This window comes from Haliotis rubra, unplaced genomic scaffold (assembly GCF_003918875.1).
Source record: "Haliotis rubra isolate DU_JTF1 unplaced genomic scaffold, ASM391887v1 Scf985, whole genome shotgun sequence".
Lineage (NCBI taxonomy): Eukaryota > Metazoa > Mollusca > Gastropoda > Lepetellida > Haliotidae > Haliotis > Haliotis rubra.
Window position 1 is genome coordinate 155540 of NW_025767729.1, and position 24622 is coordinate 180161.

At 38.9% G+C, this 24622-nt stretch overlaps 1 protein-coding gene across 1 annotated transcript; it reads right to left on the reverse strand.

Moving 5' to 3' along the window:
* Positions 1–1710: 1710 nt before the first annotated feature.
* On the reverse strand, positions 1711–22817 carry LOC124265574 (probable methyltransferase-like protein 24). The gene is made up of 7 exons (XM_046700359.1): positions 22704–22817; positions 18566–18778; positions 14022–14097; positions 8664–8780; positions 4639–4710; positions 3337–3508; positions 1711–2255 (listed from the first exon to the last, which is right to left on the reverse strand). Exons 1-7 carry the CDS (start codon positions 22738–22740, stop codon positions 1962–1964), a joined length of 981 nt encoding a protein of 326 aa, XP_046556315.1. The 5' UTR covers positions 22741–22817; the 3' UTR covers positions 1711–1961.
* Positions 22818–24622: the final 1805 nt, after the last annotated feature.

Genomic DNA, 24622 nt, shown 5'->3' on the forward strand with positions numbered 1-24622 from the left:
GGTATTGATCATTATAAAAACGCAAACGTTGTGTTAAATTTTGTCATTCGTTTTTTACCTGGAAAAGAGGAAATCATCATGCCACAACTGAATGCCGCCAATCGAAACATCGCCATAGGCCGTCTTGAAGCTGGGGAGTTGCAGTCTGCAGTTGCCCGACATGTCAACGTTTATCAGAGCACCATATCGCGCTTACATTGGGATCGTTTCCTACAGACCAATTTCGCCCGAGAAGCGTCCGTCCAAGCGTTACCATCCAAGCCCAGGACCGCTACATCCGGATTTTTCACCTGCGTCATCGTTATGCCACAGCCGTGGAGATTGCACAATGCATCCCTCGTTTGAGAAGAATTTCCGACCAAACTGTCGGGAATCGATTGCGTGACGTTGGGGAAAATTGGGGATTCGACCAAGAAGGCCAGTTGTCGCCAATGTTTTGAGAGAACCTTAGAAACTGGAGTGATGAATCACGATTTCTTCTTCACCGGCGAGATGGAAAACAGCGTGTTTACCGTTGGAGAAATGAACGTTTCGCCCCTAATTGAATTCAACAGGTCGACGAATTCGGTGGAAATAGTGTCATGGTGTGGGGTGCGATATCCAGCACACAAAGATCTGATTTAGTGGTGGGTCAGGGGAATTTGACAGAAAAATCGGTACATTAACGAAGTCCTTGCACGTGACATGCTTCCGACAGAGAGAGTTGTTCCTGCATGACAACGCTACTTCACATTCAGCACGCTTCACTGCCTTGCCAATTCTACCGTCAATGTCTTGCCATGGCCTTTCCGACCACCAAATCTAAACCCGATAGAACACCTATGGGATGAAACACGCCTAGAACACTTCCACAACTGGCCATTGCATTGCAAGCTGAGTGGAGAAGAATTGCGAATGAGCGACTTTGTCGACTTATCCAGTGTGTGACGAAACGGTGCCGAGCAGTACTTGCTGGCAATGGTGTCCATACAAAGTGCTGACCTTCACGACATCTTGTGGCCTCAAGTAACAGATAAACAACAATAAAAGCTGTTGTGTTGGCGAACGTGTGAATTTTCATCTTTTTTACCATTGAAATTACATTAAGCACGCTTAAAGCAAAGGACATGAGAATTCAAATAAGGGACAGGCTTTACTTCGATGGAAAGAAAACAACAAAACTTGACAGCTGAGAGAGAGAGACCAGCAGGGAGTGTCCTCCCCATATATCACTTACTCCTACCCAGAACAGACCAGAGAAGAAAGCTGGTGCTGCAATGTTAAAGACCATTGGCAATTGAGTAAATGGTGTTACGCTGAAGATCCGAGTTCGATTCTGCGCACGCGTACAATGTGGGAAGTCTATTTAAGGTGTCCCCCCACTGTGATACTGTTGGAATATTGCGAAATGCGGCATAAAAGTAATCTTACTCACACTCTTCATTGAGATGTCATTTTGGTAGCAAGATATAAATATTTCATCATTTGTAGATATCCAGAATGATATAATTGCAGAATGATATTTCCTTGGCGATCCTACAACCATTCTACCATTACATATTACAGCATTTCAACAACTATTTTCCCGCACATCATGTCACAATTTGCCTATTGTAAAGAGAAGATGGTAGAGAGTAACCAATATGTGATGGAATTTGTTGTACTGATGATAATAGGGATGAATTCCATTATGTTTTCAAATGTACATATTTCACAAAAGAAAGGAAAGCGCAAGTTTTGCATTTACATTTAGTAAGGCATGTACAAAGCAATCTGAAATGAAGAACCTGTGTAGATTCAGCGGCCCTACTATTGAAGTTGCAACACCTCCGGCTAACTCCATATCCGCCAGACTTCAATATATGATTACATGACACCTGTAGCTCATGTGGCTGCAAATATGTCATATTCAGCTCACTTCCGGAAGTGAGCAAGAACATTCGTCTGGACAGCTGGTTTAGACGGTTAATCGTATTGCTGTGTTAAATGCCTTTATACAATGTATTAACGTAGTTAACATCTGCCTGGACGCGGAAGTTCTTGTCGCTGTAGTCTTTTGTATGGAAACTGGATCTAAATGTTCGTAATCCTTGCTCCTTCATGGCCATGACGTTTGCATAAAAACCTATGAATTCCGGTCTACTTGGATATTCTGGAAACAGGTGCCACTCTACAGAAAACTGTCTGACATTGGAGAACAGGCCAGATTCCACAATGTCCTTCACCGCCGGCCACTCGCTTGTTTCTATGTCAATCTTTAGAACATCCAGGTGTCTCTGGAAAATATAAGGATATTCAGATAAAAATGGTATTATTTCCTTTCTCCAACTTCCTAACGATCCGCCTGGGAATGAAAACACTAATATGAAGAAAATAGAACGTATTTTTACTACTTTTAGCAGAAAATCGATTGTATTATCGACCCAAAAAACAATCTGATCAACCTAGTATTACGGATCGATAAGTACGCAAATACGTCACCCTTATGAAACAATGTTTTCGCCTCAATCATCGATGAAATTGATGTATTCTTGTTCAGTAAATGATGAAGACTGATTGTAGGGGATTCGTTAAAATGGTGATTTGGCTGCAGATCATTTGGCATTTATGAGACATATACCACCGTTGACTGTATTCAGATTGAATTGTGTGTATAAAATCACGACTCGAGTGTCTGAACTTGGTATTCAGGGGGTTAAGCATTGATATATCTTAAGAGTATGTCCATCGTAAACATACATGTTTTAGGAATAATATATTGTATGTGTCATTCTATCCATAAGAATGTTTGAATTCTTCATGTATGCTATACACTATGACGGATATGTAGGGGAATAGTGTGCACCATGAAGACAATATCTTTCTGAGCCTTTTGGTATTGGAAATGAAATCTATATCGTCACATCTGCTGGAAGAAGCCAGTCAGATCTAGTGGCTTCTAATGGTTTGATGAGATGGTGGTGCTCTAGGTCGCTAAAGAGTTCGGGGGTCAAATGCAAACGCAGCGAATATCCAGTTAAACCTCCTCACTTACAGTCATTTTGCCCAGTTATTCGAGGTTCGACCTGACTACATCCTGATTAATGAGGCAATTTGCACGGAGCGATCTTTACTTCGAGGCAAACAGTGTTTAACTGAACTTTCATTGCTCCTTGGTAGACTTCAAAGTAAACATCCCTCTATTTTTGCGAAGTGTTTATACACAAACACATTAAATTATCTACATGTGTAAATCTACATATTGACATATTCCGTTCCATTTACTTGTTGTAGCTCTGTCCGTCATCACATTATCCACCCAGATCGTTCCCGAGATCAATATTGATTCTGTCAAACTTGGAATTTACATGTACGTACATTTGTATGTCCAAGCATCTCCATGATGGTCTTGAGGCGTCTGATCTTCCATGTTGTTGTCTTTTTAACGTATATGTCCTTAGTAGGAACATACATGTCGCTGTCATTCCCAGAGAGGCCAAGGTCATGGAAGTGGACATTCTTGCTTCTGTCGAAGGGCTTTAGTCCGATACTAAACAAAAATACCCAAATAAACCACCTTACTGAAGATGTGGCATATAGTTTTAAAATAATTACAATACCTTAGACCTAAAACATATCGATTGCAAGAGAGTAAGTTCGGTTTGACAGTTATTTTGTCTTAACACTGCAATATTCCAGCAATGTGGCGGCATTCTGTAAATAATCGAGTCTGGACCAGACAATCCCGTGATCAACAGCATGAGCATCGATCTACGCAACTGGGATATGATGGCATGTGTCAACCAAGTCGGCGAGCCTGACCACCTGATCCCATCAGTCGTCTCTTACGACAAGCATGGGTTACTGAAGGGTCCGTGAATTGTAATACCACACAGCACACCCCACTTGTCAAAAGAAATTAACCCTTCACAACATCGTCATCTAGAATTGGTTAATTTGTTGTTTAACGCCGCACTCAGCAATATACCAGTTATATGGCGGCGGTCTGTAAATAATCGTGTCTTGACCAGACTATCCAGTGATTAACAGCATGAGCATCGATCTACGCCATTGGGATACGATGACATGTGTCAACCAAGTCGGCGAGCCTGACCACCCGATCCCGTTAGTCACCTCTTACGACAAGCATGGGTTACTGAAGACCAATTCTAACCCGGATCTTCACGGGTATGGTCACCTGGGAGAAAGGAGTTGTGTTACGTTTACTTCTCTTTCCTTTCCACGCTCACAAAAACAATTAGGATTGGATTGACTCTAGTTTCTAAAGACAAGACTGTCACGCCTTATTAATCATTTTGATTATATCGTTGTGGAACTAGAGTATTATACAGCCACCACGGCATGGATGTAGCCAGGTGTCACAAAGAGACAAGAGTTTGTTTATGGATGACAACTTCTTTATTGTGAAGGGTCACGGCGTTTCGAAGTATGTTCTTACTCCTTCATCATGTGAATGAAACAATTAGGAACAAACAGCTATATATGTACATGTTGAAACAACAACAGTATAACAAAGGAAACCAGTAGTTAATTGGTGGATGGACAAGTGGAAGCCAGGGATTGTTAATCCAGGCATGATTGATAAGAAAAACAAATAGAAGCCAGGGGGGTATAATTAGCACTAACTGGGTGGATGGACAAGGTATCTATCATTCTTACCTTGGGTCAAAAGAATGAACTTCACAACCAAAAGCTCCCATTGCGTCATCAAACGACCAGTCATTCCATATCCTACAAAGATTTACAATACTTACTAATTACAATAAATACAACAAATTTAAATTTGTGTGTTGAGCTTGTTTTAATGAAACATTTTAAATCATTATTATGAACAACAGCTATTAACTTATCTTTTCTGGCGAGGCAGTCTGGTCGATCACTAAATAATCCTTAACTCAGAGGCGAAAGTTATGGTAACAAGGTAATTTTTCATTGAAAGCGTGGTGATAGTCTTGTGATGACTTTTCGGATTTGAACCAGTGACAGAGTGCGCTTTAATGGTCGATGAAACGTTGCTGTTTGAAATGCACGACATTTGCAAGATGTATGACATATTCGGGAAATATAGTCTGCAATATTCACTTTAAAGGGCCAGAGAATCAGATGCTTATTATTTGCAACAAATGTTGCTTCAGGTGTGCAGAAGGCCGGAACAAACTGTAGTCATCGTTCTGGATCATCGCCTCGGGGAACAATGACAGATGGAGAGCAGGGCCCTGTTCCACAAAGCGATCGTAGCGCTAAGATGATCGTAACTCCCATACTTTAACATAGACTTACGACAGTCGTAGCGCTAAGATGATCGTAACTCCCATACTTTAACATAGATTTACGACAGTCGTAGCGCTAAGATGATCGTAACTCCCATACTTTAACATAGATTTACGACTGTCGTAGCGCTAAGATGATCGTAACTCCCAAACTTTATCATAGACTAACGACAGTCGTAGCGCTAAGATGATCGTAACTCCCATACTTTAACATAGACTTACGACAGTCGTAGCGCTAAGATGATCGTAACTCCCATACTTTAACATAGACTTACGACAGTCGTAGCGCAAAGATGATCGTAACTCCCATACTTTAACAAAGACTTACGACTGTCGTAGCGCTAAGATGATCGTAACTCCCATACTTTAACATAGACTTACGACTGTCGTAGCGCTAAGATGATCGTAACTCCCATACTTTAAAATAGACTTACGACAGTCGTAGCGCTAAGATGATCGTAACTTCCATACTTTAACATAGACTTACGACTGTCGTAGCGCTAAGATGATCGTAACTCCCATACTTTAACATAGACTTACGACAGTCGTAGCGCTAAGATGATCGTAACTCCCATACTTTAACATAGACTTACGACTGTCGTAGCGCTAAGATGATCGTAACTCCCATACTTTAACATAGACTTACGACAGTCGTAGCGCTAAGACGATCGTAACTTCCATACTTTAACATAGACTTTTGACTGTCGTAGCGCTAAGATGATCGTAACTCCCATACTTTAACATAGACTTACGACTGTCGTAGTGCTACGACTGTCGTAGCGCTAAGATGATCGTAACTCCCATACTTTAACATAGACTTACGACAGTCGTAGCGCTAAGATGATCGTAACTCCCATACTTTAGCATAGACTTACGACAGTCGTAGCGCTAAGATGATCGTAACTCCCATACTTTAACATAGACTTACGACTGTCGTAGTGCTACGATGATCGTAACTCCCATACTTTAACATAGACTTACGACAGTCGTAGCGCTAAGATGATCGTAACTCCCATACTTTAACATAGACTTACGACTGTCGTAGCGCTAAGATGATCGTAACTCCCATACTTTAAAATAGACTTACGACAGTCGTAGCGCTAAGATGATCGTAACTTCCATACTTTAACATAGACTTACGACTGTCGTAGCGCTAAGATGATCGTAACTCCCATACTTTAACATAGACTAACGACAGTCGTAGCGCTAAGATGATCGTAACTTCCATACTTTAACATAGACTTAAGACTGTCGTAGCGCTAAGATGATCGTAACTCCCATACTTTAACATAGACTAACGACAGTCGTAGCGCTAAGACGATCGTAACTTCCATACTTTAACATAGACTTTTGACTGTCGTAGCGCTAAGATGATCGTAACTCCCATACTTTAACATAGACTTACGACTGTCGTAGTGCTACGACTGTCGTAGCGCTAAGATGATCGTAACTCCCATACTTTAACATAGACTTACGACAGTCGTAGCGCTAAGATGATCGTAACTCCCATACTTTAGCATAGACTTACGACAGTCGTAGCGCTAAGATGATCGTAACTCCCATACTTTAACATAGACTTACGACTGTCGTAGCGCTACGATGATCGTAACTCCCATACTTTAACATAGACTTACGACTGTCGTAGCGCTAAGATGATCGTAACTCCCATACTTTAACAAAGACTTACGACTGTCGTAGCGCTAAGATGATCGTAACTTCCATACTTTAACATAGACTTACGACAGTCGTAGCGCTAAGATGATCGTAACTCCCATACTTTAACATACACTTACGACAGTCCTAGCGCTAAGATGATCGTAACTTCCATACTTTAACATAGACTTACGACAGTCGTAGCGTTAAGATGATCGTAACTCCCATACTTTAACATAGACTAACGACAGTCGTAGCGCTAAGATGATCGTAACTCCCATACTTTAACATAGACTTACGACTGTCGTAGTGCTACGATGATCGTAACTCCCATACTTTAACATAGACTTACGACTGTCGTAGCGCTAAGATGATCGTAACTCCCATACTTTTACATAGACTTACGACTGTCGTAGTGCTACGATGATCGTACCTCCCATACTTTAACATAGACTTACGACTGTCGTAGTGCTACGGTCTCTTTGGGGAATGGGGCCCTCGAGGTATGCTTTAGTCTGGTACCTCGAATCGTCACGTTGCCCTTCGATTCCGTTCAACGTCTCGAAGTGCATCATTTGGCCAGTAGAAATTTATCAATAAATAATCAAGATATAGACCGTCCCAGTTGTGCCCGTCCACCATGATTACACGTAGACAATGGTGGATTCGAACCACGCACCTGTGACACAGGCACCAACCAGCAACCTTAACAACTCGTACAATACTTGGCAACGGAGGTGCAGCAGTTCGATGACATCTACGAGTCAAGGGCATCCGTGCAAGAAGCAAAACCCGAAAGCCAGAACATCGTCGACGATGACTCAAGCAGAGCAGACACGACTTGAAAAGTGAATGAGGATGTTTTCTCTTAACCGAGGAATACGTTTCTCACTCTAACGGGCTGACGGTAGAACGTGTCTACAGACGCACAGGTGAACGTTTCGGCGGGCTATTGTGTTCTGCAAGGGGATCGTTTTGGAGGTAGGGGCGTTATGATGGGTTGGATTGGGTCGACATGGGATGGGATGGGATGGATTAACAGCTGCAGCCAGGACGCCAATGATTTAAAGGGGAACGTAAACCAAAAAGATAGTTTACGAATGGCCTTGGAGTTGCATGAGTTGAACAGTGGTATCTTAATCAGATTAATATCAAGGTTTTTCACTGACTGAAAGATCGACAGATTTGTCACCCAATGAACACGCCTGGGATGAGTGAGTGAATGAGTTGGGTTTTACGCCACTCCTGGCAATATTACAGAAATATCACGGCGGGGGACACCAGAAATGGGCTTCACACATTGTACACATATGGGGAATCGAACCCGGGTCTTCAGTATGACGTGCGAACGCCTTAACCACCAGGCTACCCCACCGCCCCACCCTCTGGAATGACACCAGCGACGTATCCTCCGACAACGCTGCAAAATCCCCGCCAAATCTTTCCCCGGATATGAATGATCTTCCCAATTTGGGTTGTTCCTATCGATAATTGATCGTTACCATACCTTGAAACACTTGTCTTTCCATGTAATATTAATTCATTCGCGGTAGTAAAAATTTAACAGGGATTCTATTTTTATTTGTCTGTCACAATAACGTTTGTCTTTGAGTATATTAAATCAATATGTAAATATGGACATGCGTTAACAAAGCCATACGTATCACGGAATAAAGAAAGTCTAGATTAGCAGGTCTAGCATGTACTTTAGTTTAAGTGTTAGACAGCTGTGTTAATATCTGTCTGTTTGTGTGTACTGACCCAAAGGAGTAGACTAGACACGGTGGCTTGACCTCAAATTTGCTGTCATTACAAATGTGCCAGTTGCCCTTCATCACGACCTTGCCACACGTGTACTCCGGGGGTTTCTCCCAGTCCCTGTTTGAAGCAGAAACAACGCCTATTAATAACTCCACACACATTTGTTACATATAATACGGTAGGCAGGACGTATTACCCTAACAGTGTTAACTGATCATGACTGATTGTTATTACACTTTTCCTTTATACTGTCAGATTTTGCAATGCAGCTCAAAGACAACTCATTGGAATGAATGAGAGAGTGAGCCCATAGTTCCCGCTTGTATATGAACTTTCCATCACATGTATATACTTCAATGAACATATAAGCCTGCATGTGGTCCAAATTACTTATTCACCATCCATGCTACAGAATTATTTTCATACTACCCGAGCCCCTGATAAAAATAATGATCGACATTCGTCTATAATACACAGCAAAAATAACTTCGTTTCCATTTTTGCGGAAACCTAATGGATACTGGGTAATGTACGTTTCCGCTAGGTTTCAGCATCCGGAAACAGACAATGTGAGTTTCCGCGTAGTTTACAAAACTGAAACTAACAAATCTAGGTTTCCGTCTGATTTCTACAACTGAAACTGTCATTATGAGTTTCCATTTAGTTTCAGGTCGCTGAAAGATTCATAACAAAATGACTTAGTTTCCGTTGTTGCGGAAACCTATTGGATACTGGGTAATGTAGGTTTCAGCTAGGTTTCTGTACCCGGATACTGACAAGTCTGTTGGTTTCAGCTTAGATGAAATGGCAAACTTAGCTTTGTGGTTGTTCCATTGGGGGCTATATTAATTTACTGTTACACTTGTAAAATAATTTCTATATACAGTATCCAGCTTGGGCCCATGCAGGGAGGAAAAGCAATAGCCCATTTTTATACTGTACTGTTAAAGTGTTTATGGTTATATGTTTTTAGTGTACATTTGTGATAGACTAGTTATTTTACTGTCTTTCGCAGACAGGTAATTTTTTTTTATATATAATGCACACATTAAAATTTAAATTTCCAAGGTTAGTTTCAGCGACTGGAAACTACCGGAAACCAACAAAGTTAGTTTCCAGAAACGGAAATTTAAAGTAAAGTATCATTGGTAGTTTCCATTGCATAAAGCAGCTGGAAACCATCATTGATGGGAACGTCAATGAAACGAACGTAGAGGAAATTACTCCATATATACCAGTATATACAGCATATAACCGACATTAACCTACGCTAAACTGTCTATGTATTCCATGTATATAAGTTTCAGTTTAGTGATCTCAGTGTTTTTGTACACCAGAATTCAAATAAAAGATACTGTCACATGAAAGAAGAATAATTTCAGGAAAAGTTAAACCATATTACGGAAACTTAAGATTCTATTTTGTCTCCTTAACGGTTTGTTAGGTACACTCACAGATGCCTTAAACTTTTAAATTTCTGAGGAACCGATAAGGCTCCATTAGGTTTCAGTTACCCATTGGCTTTCCATTTGATTTTCTCAAAGTGATACATACTAATACAACTAACTGGGAGTGGTTATGCACATAACACATAACTGTACTAAAAAGGACAATAGTTTCGTAAATATCCAATAAAGAACATAATACAGGCTTCAACAAATTACACAGTAGACTTATAGATATAAAATATGTTTAAGTTTAACGTCATCTGCCAGTGGTGAAAAATGTTGGGATTGAAAGAAAATTAAGTTAATGAACGTTTTGCCTTTTAATTATAGCATTATCATTATTGATCCATTATCTATTTATAAGAACTTTGGAACCTCATAAATTTATTAAATGGCTTTCTAGATATGTCATAGAGTACCTAAAATATAAGGGAATCAGTTTACAACCTGAAAAAACTAAGAGATCTTGTTGGGTACGCCCCTGGATTGTCAGAAGAGGAGAGGTGGGGGCTTATAACTCACATGAACAATGTTGTTTGTGGAATAATTTTGTTGAATGCTACAAGAAATGAAAACAAAATACAGATATCAAACTTAAAACCAACTAACGTTATAACAAAACGAATGGGCTATTACCTTGTTCGAGAAAAGTATCCATCAGTATCCACATAATGGAACGATATGCCATTCATCGGCAGCTGCCCCCAAAAACTGTTCCATGTCACCTGACCGGGTTTCACTGGACACCAAAGATAATACACCTGACAAATTTTTACATAATGTCACAATTCTTTAGAAACGGTGCATGTTATTTTAAGGGGTCGCATTCTGAAATACCTAGCGAAATAGGTGACACGAACTCACCCCTTGTTCACTTACATGATGAAAATCAATGAAATTGAACTCACTTAGCTTGTTTTGATTGATATGAGTAAGCACCAACTCATCAATTTGGTACATAATATGCTGGCCATACTTTCAAATTCATCACTTTTATTATGGCAAAACAGCAGTTACATGTGTAAAGTAAAAGTTCATTCCGACTTCACGAGGCTGTATGTATGGATGGTACGCTTTAGAGAAATGCTACATCTTGGATGTCCTGGGTATGTTGTAGAGTCTCAGCTGTCTCCACTGTAGATGATATAGTCACCAAACATCCTGACATACGTAACCACGAACGTGTCAACAATGATATAAAGGTATAATTTATAAATATCCGCTGTGACAATAAATACAACATGTAAGATAAATATATTTTACAATACCACTGATGATTTGTCAACAGGAAGAATAAATGTACTTGCGTTTCGCAGAAGCAGTTTCATACTTAATGAAACTGCAGTGTAGACTGGATGTGTACTATGTACATGTATTATGAAATTGTTTTATCATTATGATGATTAAAATAATTTGTGCCAAGATGTCATTTTAATGGATTTTATTGTTGTTGCCATGTCATGAATATGTAAAATATTATCTAACATCTGGTATTTTCTACGGATATCACTTCGTTGTACAATTTATTTTGTTTTCAACTTGGGAATTTAGTGTCACCTGCATGCCTATCATCACAGATTATGTCCATTGTTCTCCAAGTGCGGTCAACCTGAAAATCCCTTACAAACATCACAAATGTCAACGTCACGGTACTAAACCTTTTCAGTATACGTTAGTAACTCTACAAACATAAAGACTATCTTTTGACGGGCTCTTTTGACACCCCCCCCCCTCTCTCTCTCTCTCTCTGTGTGCTTTGTGTCAGTGTTTAATTGTAACATTGAAACATAGATATGATATGTTTATGATGAATAAAGAGAAATCGACTGACATGCCTGATTTTGTATTTATTTATTTCTATGTCCATGTGGTGTTGAGGTAACTGTAGTTGAAATGAGTTTATTTTATATTTCAATGTATCATGAATAAAATATATGACCTAATACATTCAAATATATAATACACTCATTTCAACTACAGTTAATTTAGTTGAATAATCATAATTTGATATGGACATATGGTAATCCCTGAATACTAATGATTGAAACCAAATGGAGCCATACAGATTCTGATTTACTGAAACTTATGGAACATGGTAAATGTGATTAATAGAAACGAAATTCACAGGGAATCATAATTGAACTAAGTAAATACAATGTATATGAAACCATCTGAAAGTAGAGGATAAGGGAAACCCAATGGAACCTCATAGGAATCTGCGTAACGGAAACGCACTGGAACCATACAGGAATCTGGGTAACGGAAACGCACTGGAGCCCTACAGGAAAAAGGGTAACGGAAACGCACTGGAGCCTTACTGGAAACTGGGTAACGGAAACGCACTGGAGCCTTACTGGAAACTGGGTAGCGGAAACGCACTGGAGCCATGCCGGTTTCTGGGTAACGGAAACGCACTGGAGCCATGCCGGTTTCTGGGTAACGGAAACGCACTGGAGCCATGCCGGTTTCTGGGTAATTTGTAAGTTTCCGTTTTCCGGAAACTTGAAGGAAATGTAGAGAAACGTTCCGGAAACCTAGCTGAAACGTAAGTTTCCATTTTGTTTCCGTTAGGTTTCCGGGGTCCGGAAACCAAGTTATTTTTGCTGTGATAATATATAATATATAAAAATAATAAATGCACATTTATAATGCGGCCATTCCACACCCTAATGCATGCTCAAAGCGCTACGGAATATTTACACTGAAGTATACTACCCATCAAAAGTTTAGACTCGCTTAAATCAATCACTATAAGTTATGTATGTACATATGGTTACAACGAAGATGAATTTCTCCACTAACTTGGGGGAAACATCTCCAAACCTTATGCAGATTAATTACACGAGGATCATGCATCAAATTGCTGAAAAGCATGTGCAAATATCGTGCACGTGAACAGCTGCGTTTTGGTGTAAAGTTTCTCACCGAGTTTCATCGATGATCGTTTATTGAACACATGACAATAAACTTTTCAACGTCATGAATTTGTTATACAATACATCAGCTCATGTATAAACAGTACCATTAAACTGTATGGATTATTTTGCAAAATCTAGTTCAGAACAGTTGACTGAAGTAAGTGGCCAAATTTACACCAGTGAGTCTAAACCTTTGATGGGGAGTATACTTATAGTTGAAATTATAAGTAATATGCTAAGTAAAGGTGGGTTGTAAGTCTTGACTTAAAAATGTCAGTTGTATCAGAGCTTTTAATGGCACAATGAGAGGGTTCCAAAGTACAGTTGCAGAGTAAAGGAACGATCAGTGTCCAAAGGATTTCAGTTCGATGGGATGACCAGTAGATTTTGTGTGTTTGAGCGCAAGTTGCGTGCGGGGACATACGGATGTAGGAACTCAGACAAGTAGGAGGGAGCCAAACCATGGAGGCACTTGTATGTCAGACAGAGGGTCCATTCTAGCCCTAACCGGTAGCCAATGCATTTGTGTCAACACGGGTATAATATGGGAACGTTTAGTACTCTTGCTGATGATGCGGGCGGTATTTTGGATCTTTTGAAACATATTAAGGAGGTTAACAACTGAGGCCTGAAAAGATGTTTGACATAACTTACCGAAAACTTGTTCATATGGATTAACCATTTTACAAAGCGTGGAGAAAAATGGTTAGTCACGTCAATGACGATGATGTTGGTCCATAAAACAGCATTTAAAATGAGAAATTATAAGATCATTTAATGATGCAAGTTCATACAAAAAAGGCAAAACACACCATAAAGGATCTTAGAAATAGGTTAAGAGAGGTAAGTTTGGGAGGAACGTCACATTTCACAGTCATATTATCATTAATTTTTAAGAATGCATTCTGTATTCTGCAAGGAACTGCAATTGGTATCTCTTCTAAAGAAGAACTGAAACTTTGGGTGTCACTAATGTATCGCCCTTTACCTACCACTTCAAGAGAGACGAGGCTTGCCACCACTTTGTAATTCGTAAAGGATCCTTGACGTTCTGCGTCCGGGATGACACTGAAATATTGTATTAAATATGATTATTTTCATTGATCTCCTCATCCTCCTCAAGTAAGGTTTGTGATTGTTGAAAGAATATTTGTAGCACACACGCATTGTCCTGTCGCCTATATATGTCGCCTATGTTTCCCATATGCAATGCATATTTAATAAACGGTTATCCTTTAAACGTCAGTAAACATACTGACAGTTCCAAGTTTATTTTCATCCTCCTTGAGTATTACTGTTGAAAAGGCATTAAATTGTAATGTATAATTCAGCTGGTTTCGTGCATTTTAATGAACGTATTCATAATTCAATTAGCAAGATATACAGGTTATTTTCTTTAACTACTTGAAAGATTGATTGATTGTTGTTTAACGCTGCACTCCAAACTATATGGCGGAGGTCTGTAAAGAATCGAGTCTGGACCAGACAATCCATTGATCAACAGCATGAGTATAGATCTACGCAGATACGATGGCATGTGTCAACCAAGTCATCGAGTCTGACCACCCGATCCTGTTAGTGGCCTCTTACGACAAGTATGGGTTACTGAAGACCAATAATTATTCTAAACCGGATCTTCACGGGTTTACTTAGTACTAATGGTAAGATACAGTCCAGCACCCTTGTGCAGATGTTGAATAGTTAACCAAGGTTCGACAAATATCATCAAATATCACTATGAAAGAAAACAAAACGCTTCTCGGTATGTTTTGATTCGAAACTATAATCCGTTATCAGAAGCGTTTATTCGTGAGTACTTCCTAATTAATTCCTTCTTAATTAATTTTAATTAAATAATAAACAAGTGACACCTTCACCTCAATTAGCCCTAATTAGTTTACACTACCGCATCCCTTTGATTCATGCCGCACCGAGTGTAAACGTGTGGAAACAAATCTCAGTTCATAGGGATACTTTCCCATGAAAGGTAGGTGAAGACAGGATATCGAGACAACCGGACATATCGAGTTATCAGAGTTCGACACAACGATGCTCGACTGTATGCAAAATAATGACTTATGCACGGACCAAACTTTTATTTCGTAACAACCGTGAGTTCGACACAAAGGTGTTTCACTGTGTGTAAGGATGACCGTAGCGTTCTATGTAGCTATGGATGAAGTATATAGAGGGGTTATCTCCCATTTGACAGACACCCATTTGACAGACACCCAATTGACAGACACTGAACTAGAAGGTTAATTAGGGTACCACCTACAGGTATAATGGAACAGTCCACTGTCTAGTGAGTAGAGCAGGGTGAGCCTGAAACAGGTTCGTTTCTGAGAAGTTTGATTGTGGGTAAATAGAACTTTGTTGTGTTTAAATGATTTTTCTTCTCAAAATTGTTTTTACTATTAATTACTATCGAATATAAAAACAGGTTTGTCACTGAGAGGTTTGATTGTGTTTATTGATAGAAAAAAAACCTTCCAATAATAGCATATGTACAACAGAAGTTTACTGAGAAAACGTTTTGTTGGAGAGATATAGATATGTACATATCTTAAAACATTCTGACTTGCAGGAAATGAGACACCTGCATTGCCATGTAAGATACGATTAATACAAATCAGTGTTCTAATTTTCACAATATTTTCCAAAGATTGTAACAGTTTATGTCTTTGAGTAGTATACAATGGCCATTCAAGGACGTAATGAAAAACATTCTCACATCCATGGCCACATTGACATGATGCGTTATGAATAATATTTAGGTTCACATTTGTCTTTATTTTTTTATCAGTGTCGCAATTTCTAATAGCTAAGCTAATGTTTTCAATATGATGATGCCGACTCCCGTTAGACTAGAAGGTTAAACCGAAATGTTTGTGAAAAACTGTTTTTATATTGCAGCAATAAAAATTCAAATTACTGTGTTTTCGTCCATCTTTCAAAATAAATAATATAGCTTCAGATTTAATACAAGACAAATCTTATGGATAACAACTTCTTGATTTATGTTATCCATAAGATTTGCCTTGTATTACTACACCAACTTCTAAATGCCTTTAAAGAATTTAGCTTCAGTTTGTTCCTGTGTTTTTATTTGGACTAGTCCATAATAATGTGTAGGTAACAGGTAGTAGATAATCTGTTCACTGAACCGTAAATGTTGTTGTTTTTAAGTGTCTGCGAACTGGCTGTCTGCGTAATTGGAGGACCCCTATAGAGGATACTAAACGACCTTACGTGTAATACCATTTTTATTAAACGAGTTAATGATTTGGTATCAAACGAGCGAAAGCGAGTTTGATGCTAAATCTTTCACGAGTTTCTGTTTATTACTCTCCAAAATAAATTAATAAAAACTGCCTACGTAGTGTGATGACTCTAAGCTTTCCACTGTAAAAATATTACACTGCAGTATCTTCCACGGGAGGGTAATAAGTCCTGTTATTAATGAGACAGTTGACATAGTTTAAGAATAAATAACATTGTGGGAATATCCGGCCCAGACAATTCAATTTTCAACAGCATGAACATCGACCAGAAATGTAACATTACAAGCACAGCAGAATAGAATCAATATTGCTGTAGCTGCGTGATGAGGCTGTCGCAGCTGGTGTTGCAATGAGATTACATAAAATGTATCTAACAAGAAAGCCAAACAATATGCATTGTTATGTGCAGATGATGCAAGCGCATTTAATTCTGTTCACTGAGATAAATAAAATCGGAAATAGTATAGTCATCTACCATGATGTTATTGTGCATAACAATACAATTTATTATAGTTTAAATTTTGCTTCTGATACTGGTGTTCGTCAAGGAAGCATTTTAAGCCTTTCTTTATTCATATCTTTTGTTGACAAGGGGAAATATAGCAAAATGTAAATATTGCATATTTTATTCTAGGTAGATAATTAAGTTTAGTCTAATAACAGCCTTTCAAAATAGCCCAAGCACTCTCCAGGTAAAGTAGTTTTGTAAGTTACCATGGGGTTCTCCATGTCTTCAGCCTCCTGACCCTGCCACGGCGTGGCTACTGATTGAATTGCTATTGCTTATGGATCATAGGATTGATCACTGTGGAGCACCTGCGTCCCTGAGACGAGTTTTCGTTACCACCATATGCACTGAGGGATAATTACATCCCAGACAGTAAATCCCTAAACCCTGAACATGTATTCGTCCTTATTAATTCAAGACGTGATACCGCCGTATATGTAATACCGGAGAAGAACAAGACAAACGTTACAAATGGTATCCGGACACCTTATTGCTCCGTTTGCTCCAGATGACAGAGCAAAGGTTTCGAGAACAGCCCTTTTATCCACCTTTCTTTTTAAATAAAACAAAACAAATACAGATACCATGTCGTTTTATACATGGTGGTACATTACCTCAAAGTGACAAATGTCTCGGTCTGTATATTACAGTTATTATAGTCGACGCACATGTTTATTAACGAGGCATGGAGCCAAAACTCGACATATTTAACGACATATTTTATATGAGTGTAAAAGCTGTCTCGGAGTTCTACATAACACCCAAATATGATGGTGCAAGCTGAATGAGGAAGGAAGGACTTTTACAAAGTAAACTGCCCATCAAAGGTTCAGACTCACTTAAAGCACTCGCTATATGTTATATATGGTTACATCAAAGATGAATTTCTCCACTAACTTGGGAGAACCAACTGCAAACCTTAGGTAGATGAATTTCACGAGGATCATGCATCAAATTGCTGGAAAGCATGTGCAAATATCATGCATGTGAACAGCGGCGTTTTGGTGTAAATTGTTTTGTAAGAATTCGCCAATTTTCACTGAGTTTCATCATTTATTGAACTCTTGACAATAATCTTTTAAACGCTACGAATTTGTTATACAATACATCAGTTTATGTGTAAACAGTACGGTAACCTTTAAACAGTATGGAATATTTTGCAAAATCTAGTTTAGAACAGTTGACTGAAGTAAGTGGCTACATTTACACTAGTGAGTCTAAACATTTGATGGGTAGTATATTACGACCGTCAGGGTAAACGAAATTGGGCATCGTAAATAAAACAGTTTATTAATTTTTCTGCCTATTGCAATGTTTTGGACAAAGCCAAATGTCGATAAGCAGATTAATTTCGTATTGAATGCACACAGACTATAAACATTGCACTTAAAATTGTTATGATCTTTACGTGCGTGAATCACAACTCACTTAGCATAACCAATGTGAATGATAAACCCTTATTGTTTGAAAAATATTTAAAGAAATTCCGAGAAATAAGAGGCATAATTATAAGAAATGTGGGGTTGCGTATAATCGTAAAATGTAAAATGTCACTAATTGGTTATATACCGTAAGCAAATAAAAATTCGAACATTCCATGTCATATTTTCGAACTTCACGCTGATCGATATCCTAATATTTATCTTCCCAAATGCAAAATTCCTGAATCCACGTTTCATAACCTACCAATACCCATCACCACGTCTCATCGAATACGTCGACTGGGTTTTGCCCCATGTTGTACCTTTCCCAGATGCACGTGCATCATTCAGCTGATTACGAAGTGCTTCAACTTCTTGTTTACTTTCCACTTCCTTCTCCTGCATTTTCATCTTCATTGTCTGCAATGCTTTCTCCATATTTTTCACCGTTTGCTCCAAAACTTCGGTTTGTGGGTTCTTGTCTAGGTTCCTACTGTGCACACTTTCTTCCATTGTCTGTTGTTTCTCTCTCCAGTCTGTTGATAAATGGATACAATTATATTTATTAACTCGACCGCCCCGTGCTTGATAGATCAGTAACATGTCCACAATATATTCAGTTGTTTGTGGAACTTTCTCCAAATCGAGTTAAAATCATCTCCTTCCCTTACTACACTCAGAGACTCAAGACTCATCTGTGACTTCGATGAGCACCTTATCGACCTTTCTACATCTATTTTAAAGGCTCCATCATTAGCGTATTGATATATTTTCTTGATATTTTGGCTTCAAATTTACTCGATGCGACCTCTCTTGATATGTTTGATGGTTCGCAAATATTGTTCGAATTGTTCGAAATAACCCTTTCAATAAGACATTTAAAAAATCCTTAGATTGTTTTGATTATTTTGCAATGGGTAAAAACGTATTGTAAATGCTGATAACACAAATGTGCTTATTTTGGTAAGTAATGCATCTAAAAGAAAGCGTATAAGGTTAAACATCACTGACCTGTATCTTGGGACTCATTTTCAGAGTTCACAAAACTGTGATCAGTGTTCACTGTGATCAGTTGATAAAATCATTAAAATAGCCTGTTTGATCAAGCTGCCAAAGCCAATCTTACGCAAATCATGAATACAGATAGTTCACATGCACACAAAGTTGTAATGCACGCAGTATCTGTTTACATTTACCTCGAGTTGCAGATTATGAATGATTCGTCATTCAATGACAACGTATCGTTATAAATGGAAACTTCACATATTACTTTATCAGGTATCGTAAATTTGGTTATTCTTTTAATTTAGTTTTTGCTAGATTATAGGATTACGTATTACTTGTACGGTTGTCGGCACCAGTAGTTCATTTTCGCAATGGTTAGAAATACATGTAGCGTAGCAATTTCTTTTACATACAACCGGACCTGTGATACCTCGGACATTGTTTTATGATTGACTGACTGTGTATGGTTTTACGCCGCTTTTAGCAATATTCCAGCAATATCACGGCGGGGGACACCAGAAATGGGCTTCACAAATTGTACCCATCTGGGGAATCGAACCCGGGCCTTCGGCGTGCCGAGCGAACGCTTTGACCACTAGGCTACCCCACCGCCCCAATTGTTTTATGATACATAATGATACAGTTATTTGTGGAGTAATTTGGTACAAGTGAACAGATTTCTTGCTGTCGCAAATTATTAGTCGAATATCATAATTATCATATATTACGAATAAAAAAATTATCAAACGAGACTTTGCGAGCACAACTAATTCATAATATTGCTAATTATGGAGCCACTATTAAAATAATGTCATTCTTAAAGGCACTATTTCAAACCACACTTCTCTCAAAATAAATAATGCATTTCTCTCAATAATGCTAACTATCAGCCATCGGGGAAGCTACCATATGGATTATTCCAAACAAAATATTACGGATTTAGATTACAATATTAAATTAAAAAGTTCGAATGAATTAATGCAACGTTGCATTAAATCGACCCTCGCGCCCTGTACAGGTCGAACATTATTTTAAGCGAAGCCCATAGAGTTCCTTTGGAGCGCTCTTTACGAATATCCTATAACGCCACTTGTGATTGAAACCAGTTCGGCAAACACCGACAACACCGCGTGCGACAGTATTCGATGTACGGATTAAAATTTTCATTCCATATATGTCAAGTGTTCTCTATTTGGAAGCTGTTCGCGTCGAAGTTTCAATTATCGATTTCAGGCAAGTCGTAAGGCTTTTATTGCATCAGTAGGAATCTAGTGTGAGTGCATATGCCCAAATATCTTTAATATAGGTCATAAAATGTGTGGAATTGTGCCTTTGGAATGATGGATGAGAAATAATTACACTCAGTTAAGTAGCTTCAGTACTACCATCAGAATACAATGTTCAAACATGATCCATTCAAACATACATCAAATTGTATCAACTGACTTGAAGCCATGTTTGTCCGCAGAACATTATCATAATAGCAACGTCAGTCGATTGGGAAAGAGGGAATCGATCGGACATTGACAGTAATTCGCTACTGGAGATATCATTTGGACATTTACCATGTTTTGTAGTTTATTTATCCCATCAAAAGCATATTATGATAAACTATTGAAGTATATACTGGACAGTTTTGGACCTGATGAACAAAAATGTACTGACCAACGAGAAACAGAAGAAACTGTCGCTGTGCCAGTCAAGGTGGTGCCAATCGAATATACCCCATTTCTTCTCAATACAATTATTGACTGTATCCGTATACACAATAGGTGGTTTTGAACAAAGCAAACTCCAAAATTCAATGACATTGTGTAGAGATCGTTTTATGATCTAGTTTAATGTTCAGCAGATGTTCAGCTGTGTGTGCATGATACTAATAATGAACCTTCGGTCATTTGATAAGCTACATATTATCAAATTCATTTAATACTTCCCGAACTCGCTTAGTCAACAAAGGTAGGTCAAACTTGAAAAAGAACCCATTTCCCCATGTATTCACGAACAAACTTGAGCGAGGGATAGGCGTCTGTTCACTTCAATACATATTTAACATCACAAATCCCACTGCTTACCACTAAGCTGGGATGATCGATGATTTTATTGAACGTTTCAGTGACGTTCGCCGTATTGACGTTTTACTGAAGTTTCCTCTGACTTCATAAACATGCTACTTAAAGGTCGTTACACATTTAAATATGATGGCTGCCAGCTGCACAATATCTGTAAAATGTCTTGCTGAAATGCATACGCGCAGCGTGATGCTGTTTCCACTAACGTTCATATCGAACTTTATACAAGTATATTTTTGGTTTTCTTTATACAAGTTATGTGCATTTGTTCATATAAGCTTTACAAATGAAAAAGAAGAAGCCCCAAACCATATCTTTAGTCCTCAATAAATCAGTGCGAAAACCATATTGTACGATTCTGGCTCTGTAATATATTCACACTCAAATAATGACAACTGATACAACATGTCCGCTAACGGTGGGGGGGTGGGGTTGGGGTGTCTGTGCGTACGTGCGTGCGTGCGTGTGTGTGTGGTATATATCATTAAAAGTAAACTATGTTCACTTAATATTGATACTGTGTGGAAATACTGCGCATTATTCATTTTTGGAAGACATGTAACTTATTTGAAATATGAGAAATATAACACAGGGATAATAACAGGAAAGGTAGATAGTCTATAGAATGAGAGAGAGAGAGAGAGGGGGAGGGAGGGACACAGAGAAAGAGAAGGGGGGAGAGCATCAGACATCATTTGTTTTATGTGTTTCCCGTAGCCACCAAATTCGGAACATGGGTCGGTCGGGGGTGAGGGGGTGTTGGGGGACTTTAATACAGAGAGAAGTGTCTGAATAATGTTCGTGATTCCAATTTATTGTACTTCTTATTACATCTTATTTCTTTTTTTGTGTGTGTGTATGTGTGTGTTGAGGGGGGGGGGGGGAGTAAAATTAGAAGGGTTGGTCGTGCGATGAGAAACACAGAAAATAAAAATGTCTCCCTTACACACAGTCATACACAACCCACAAAGTTTCTAAGATAGCGTACAGACAACTTGGTTGGTTGCTATGGGTATTTTACACCATGGTAAACATATTCCCTTGCGAACGTTCATGATTTCATAAGACAAATTACTAATACTATATTTTTCATCCAAACAAAATAATTATAACATCTCGCAAACATGAAGACTGTATGAAGTACCCAGACCTGACTCAACGAACATTCGACAAATTCTGAAGATCATGACGTTTTACATGAACTAGGCGTGATTGTATTCAAGAACCGTATCACTGAGAAGAAACGTAGGTACGTAAGAGGTCCAACCCATTTTGTGAGGACTTCCCTTGTACATGTTAACAAATGAGACATACAGGCAAACGTGTCACAATGTTCCAGCACAGCAATAGGTATGAGGTGATTGGTAAAATGATCATATCTTACCTTCAAATGAATTCATACGACTGATTTGGTTCTTCATTGCAAGCCGATCCCTTGTAATTATGAGAACTAAAGTTGCAACAATTGCGGCACCTACAAGCGCTATGACACCTGTCTTATTTCTGAGAGCCATGATGACTGAGTGTGCCTCCAAACACCTATACAAGGCTTTATAACTCACACGCAACACCTGTTGGAGTACACGCCGAGTAAGCCATTGGTAGCCAATTCTTACCATCATAAAGTGAGTGAGTGAGTGCACGATTGAGTGCGTGCGTGCGTCTTCCACACTATGGTCAGCCCGACTGTAAAGTCAGTGTTCAGCAATCTTTCCTGTTGTGGTCAGCCCTGACTGGAAGAAAGTGTTCAGCAATCTGCCATGCAATCAGTCATCCCCGATTGTAAAGTCAGTGTTTAGCAATCTTTTTGCCAATGGTCAGCCCCGACTGTAAGTCAGTGTTCAGCAATCATTTTTGCACTAGTCAGCCCCGACGGTAATTCAGTGTTCTGCAATCTTGTTTGAAACGGTCAGACCCGACTATTAGTCAGTGTTCAGCAATCTTTCCTGGTATGGTCAGTCCCGACTGTAAGTCTGTGTTCAGCAATCTTTCCTGTTGTGGTCAGTCCCGACTGTAAATCTGTGTTCAGCATTCTTTCATGGTGTGGTCAGTCCCGACTGTAAGTCAGTGTTCAGCAATCTTTCATGGTATGGTCAGCACTGAGTGTAAGTCGGTGTTCAGCAATCCTTTATGCTATGGTCAGCACTAATTGTAAGTCAGTGTTCAGCAATCTTTCATGGTGTGGTCAGTCCCGACTGTAAGTCAGTGTTCAGCAATCTTTCCTGGTATGGTCAGCCCTGACTGTAAGTCAGTGATCAGAAATCTTTCATGCTGTAATGTCTATTTAACTACATTGTTTACAAATATATTCTAGTCAAGTTTGACCTTGTGTTCATATTATTACGTTCTGATGTTTGCGGTGTGTTCTAAAGCTAGGATGTTATGGTTTAAAATATTTTACCTGTAACATATGGTAGTGCAAGATGGTGTTTGGCGCCTATTCATGAACATCCGATCAAATCCAAAGAAAGCATGCAATGTTAGGCTGTGAATAGCTCATAACACCTTGTTATTGTGGATGTGAACGATTGATCAAACACATTTGCACGCCAAACATATATGTACGTATATCACATGTGTGTAAAGTCGGGGGGAGAATTGGTCTGCAGCAACCCGTTATAACATTAGATGACGTAGGCTGTGTGACAGATGCACAAAAGATACTCTTTGCAGTATTGCTACATTTTAGGTTACACGGGCGTCCTAGAAATAACAACTTGCATTCATGTAAGGCGTGGCTAACGGGATCGGGTGGTCCGACTCGCTGAAGTGGTTGACACATGTAATCGTATCCCATCTGATCGATGCCCATGCTGTTACAGACCGACGCCATATTCGAAAAAGCCATTGGGACGGGTATCATAACCTAAACTTATATAGATCATGTACATAGAGAGAGATCTTTATTTCCTCCAGATGTTATTTTGAAGATATACATTATCATTCATTTACAAACGAGCATGGACAATAAAGAAAACAATATACATATGTACAAGTAAAGTGAGTTATAATTGAAACATATCAACATATCAATCATAACAAAGGTTGTCTGATGGAATACACAAACGATGCAAATATGATTATAATGTCAGTCCAGGTTTAAATCTCCATACATTCAATCGGGTAAGTATCACCTCCAAACAGGAACGACAACATGTCCTGTTCGTCCAGCATTTCAAATTGGACATAGGTTTCAACATCTAGGTGATAAGAAAAAAATCTGTTTTTGCTTTGCAGAATTTTCTCACAGTGCAATAGCACATGATAGTCGTAATCATAGGCATGTTTATCACAAAGTGTACA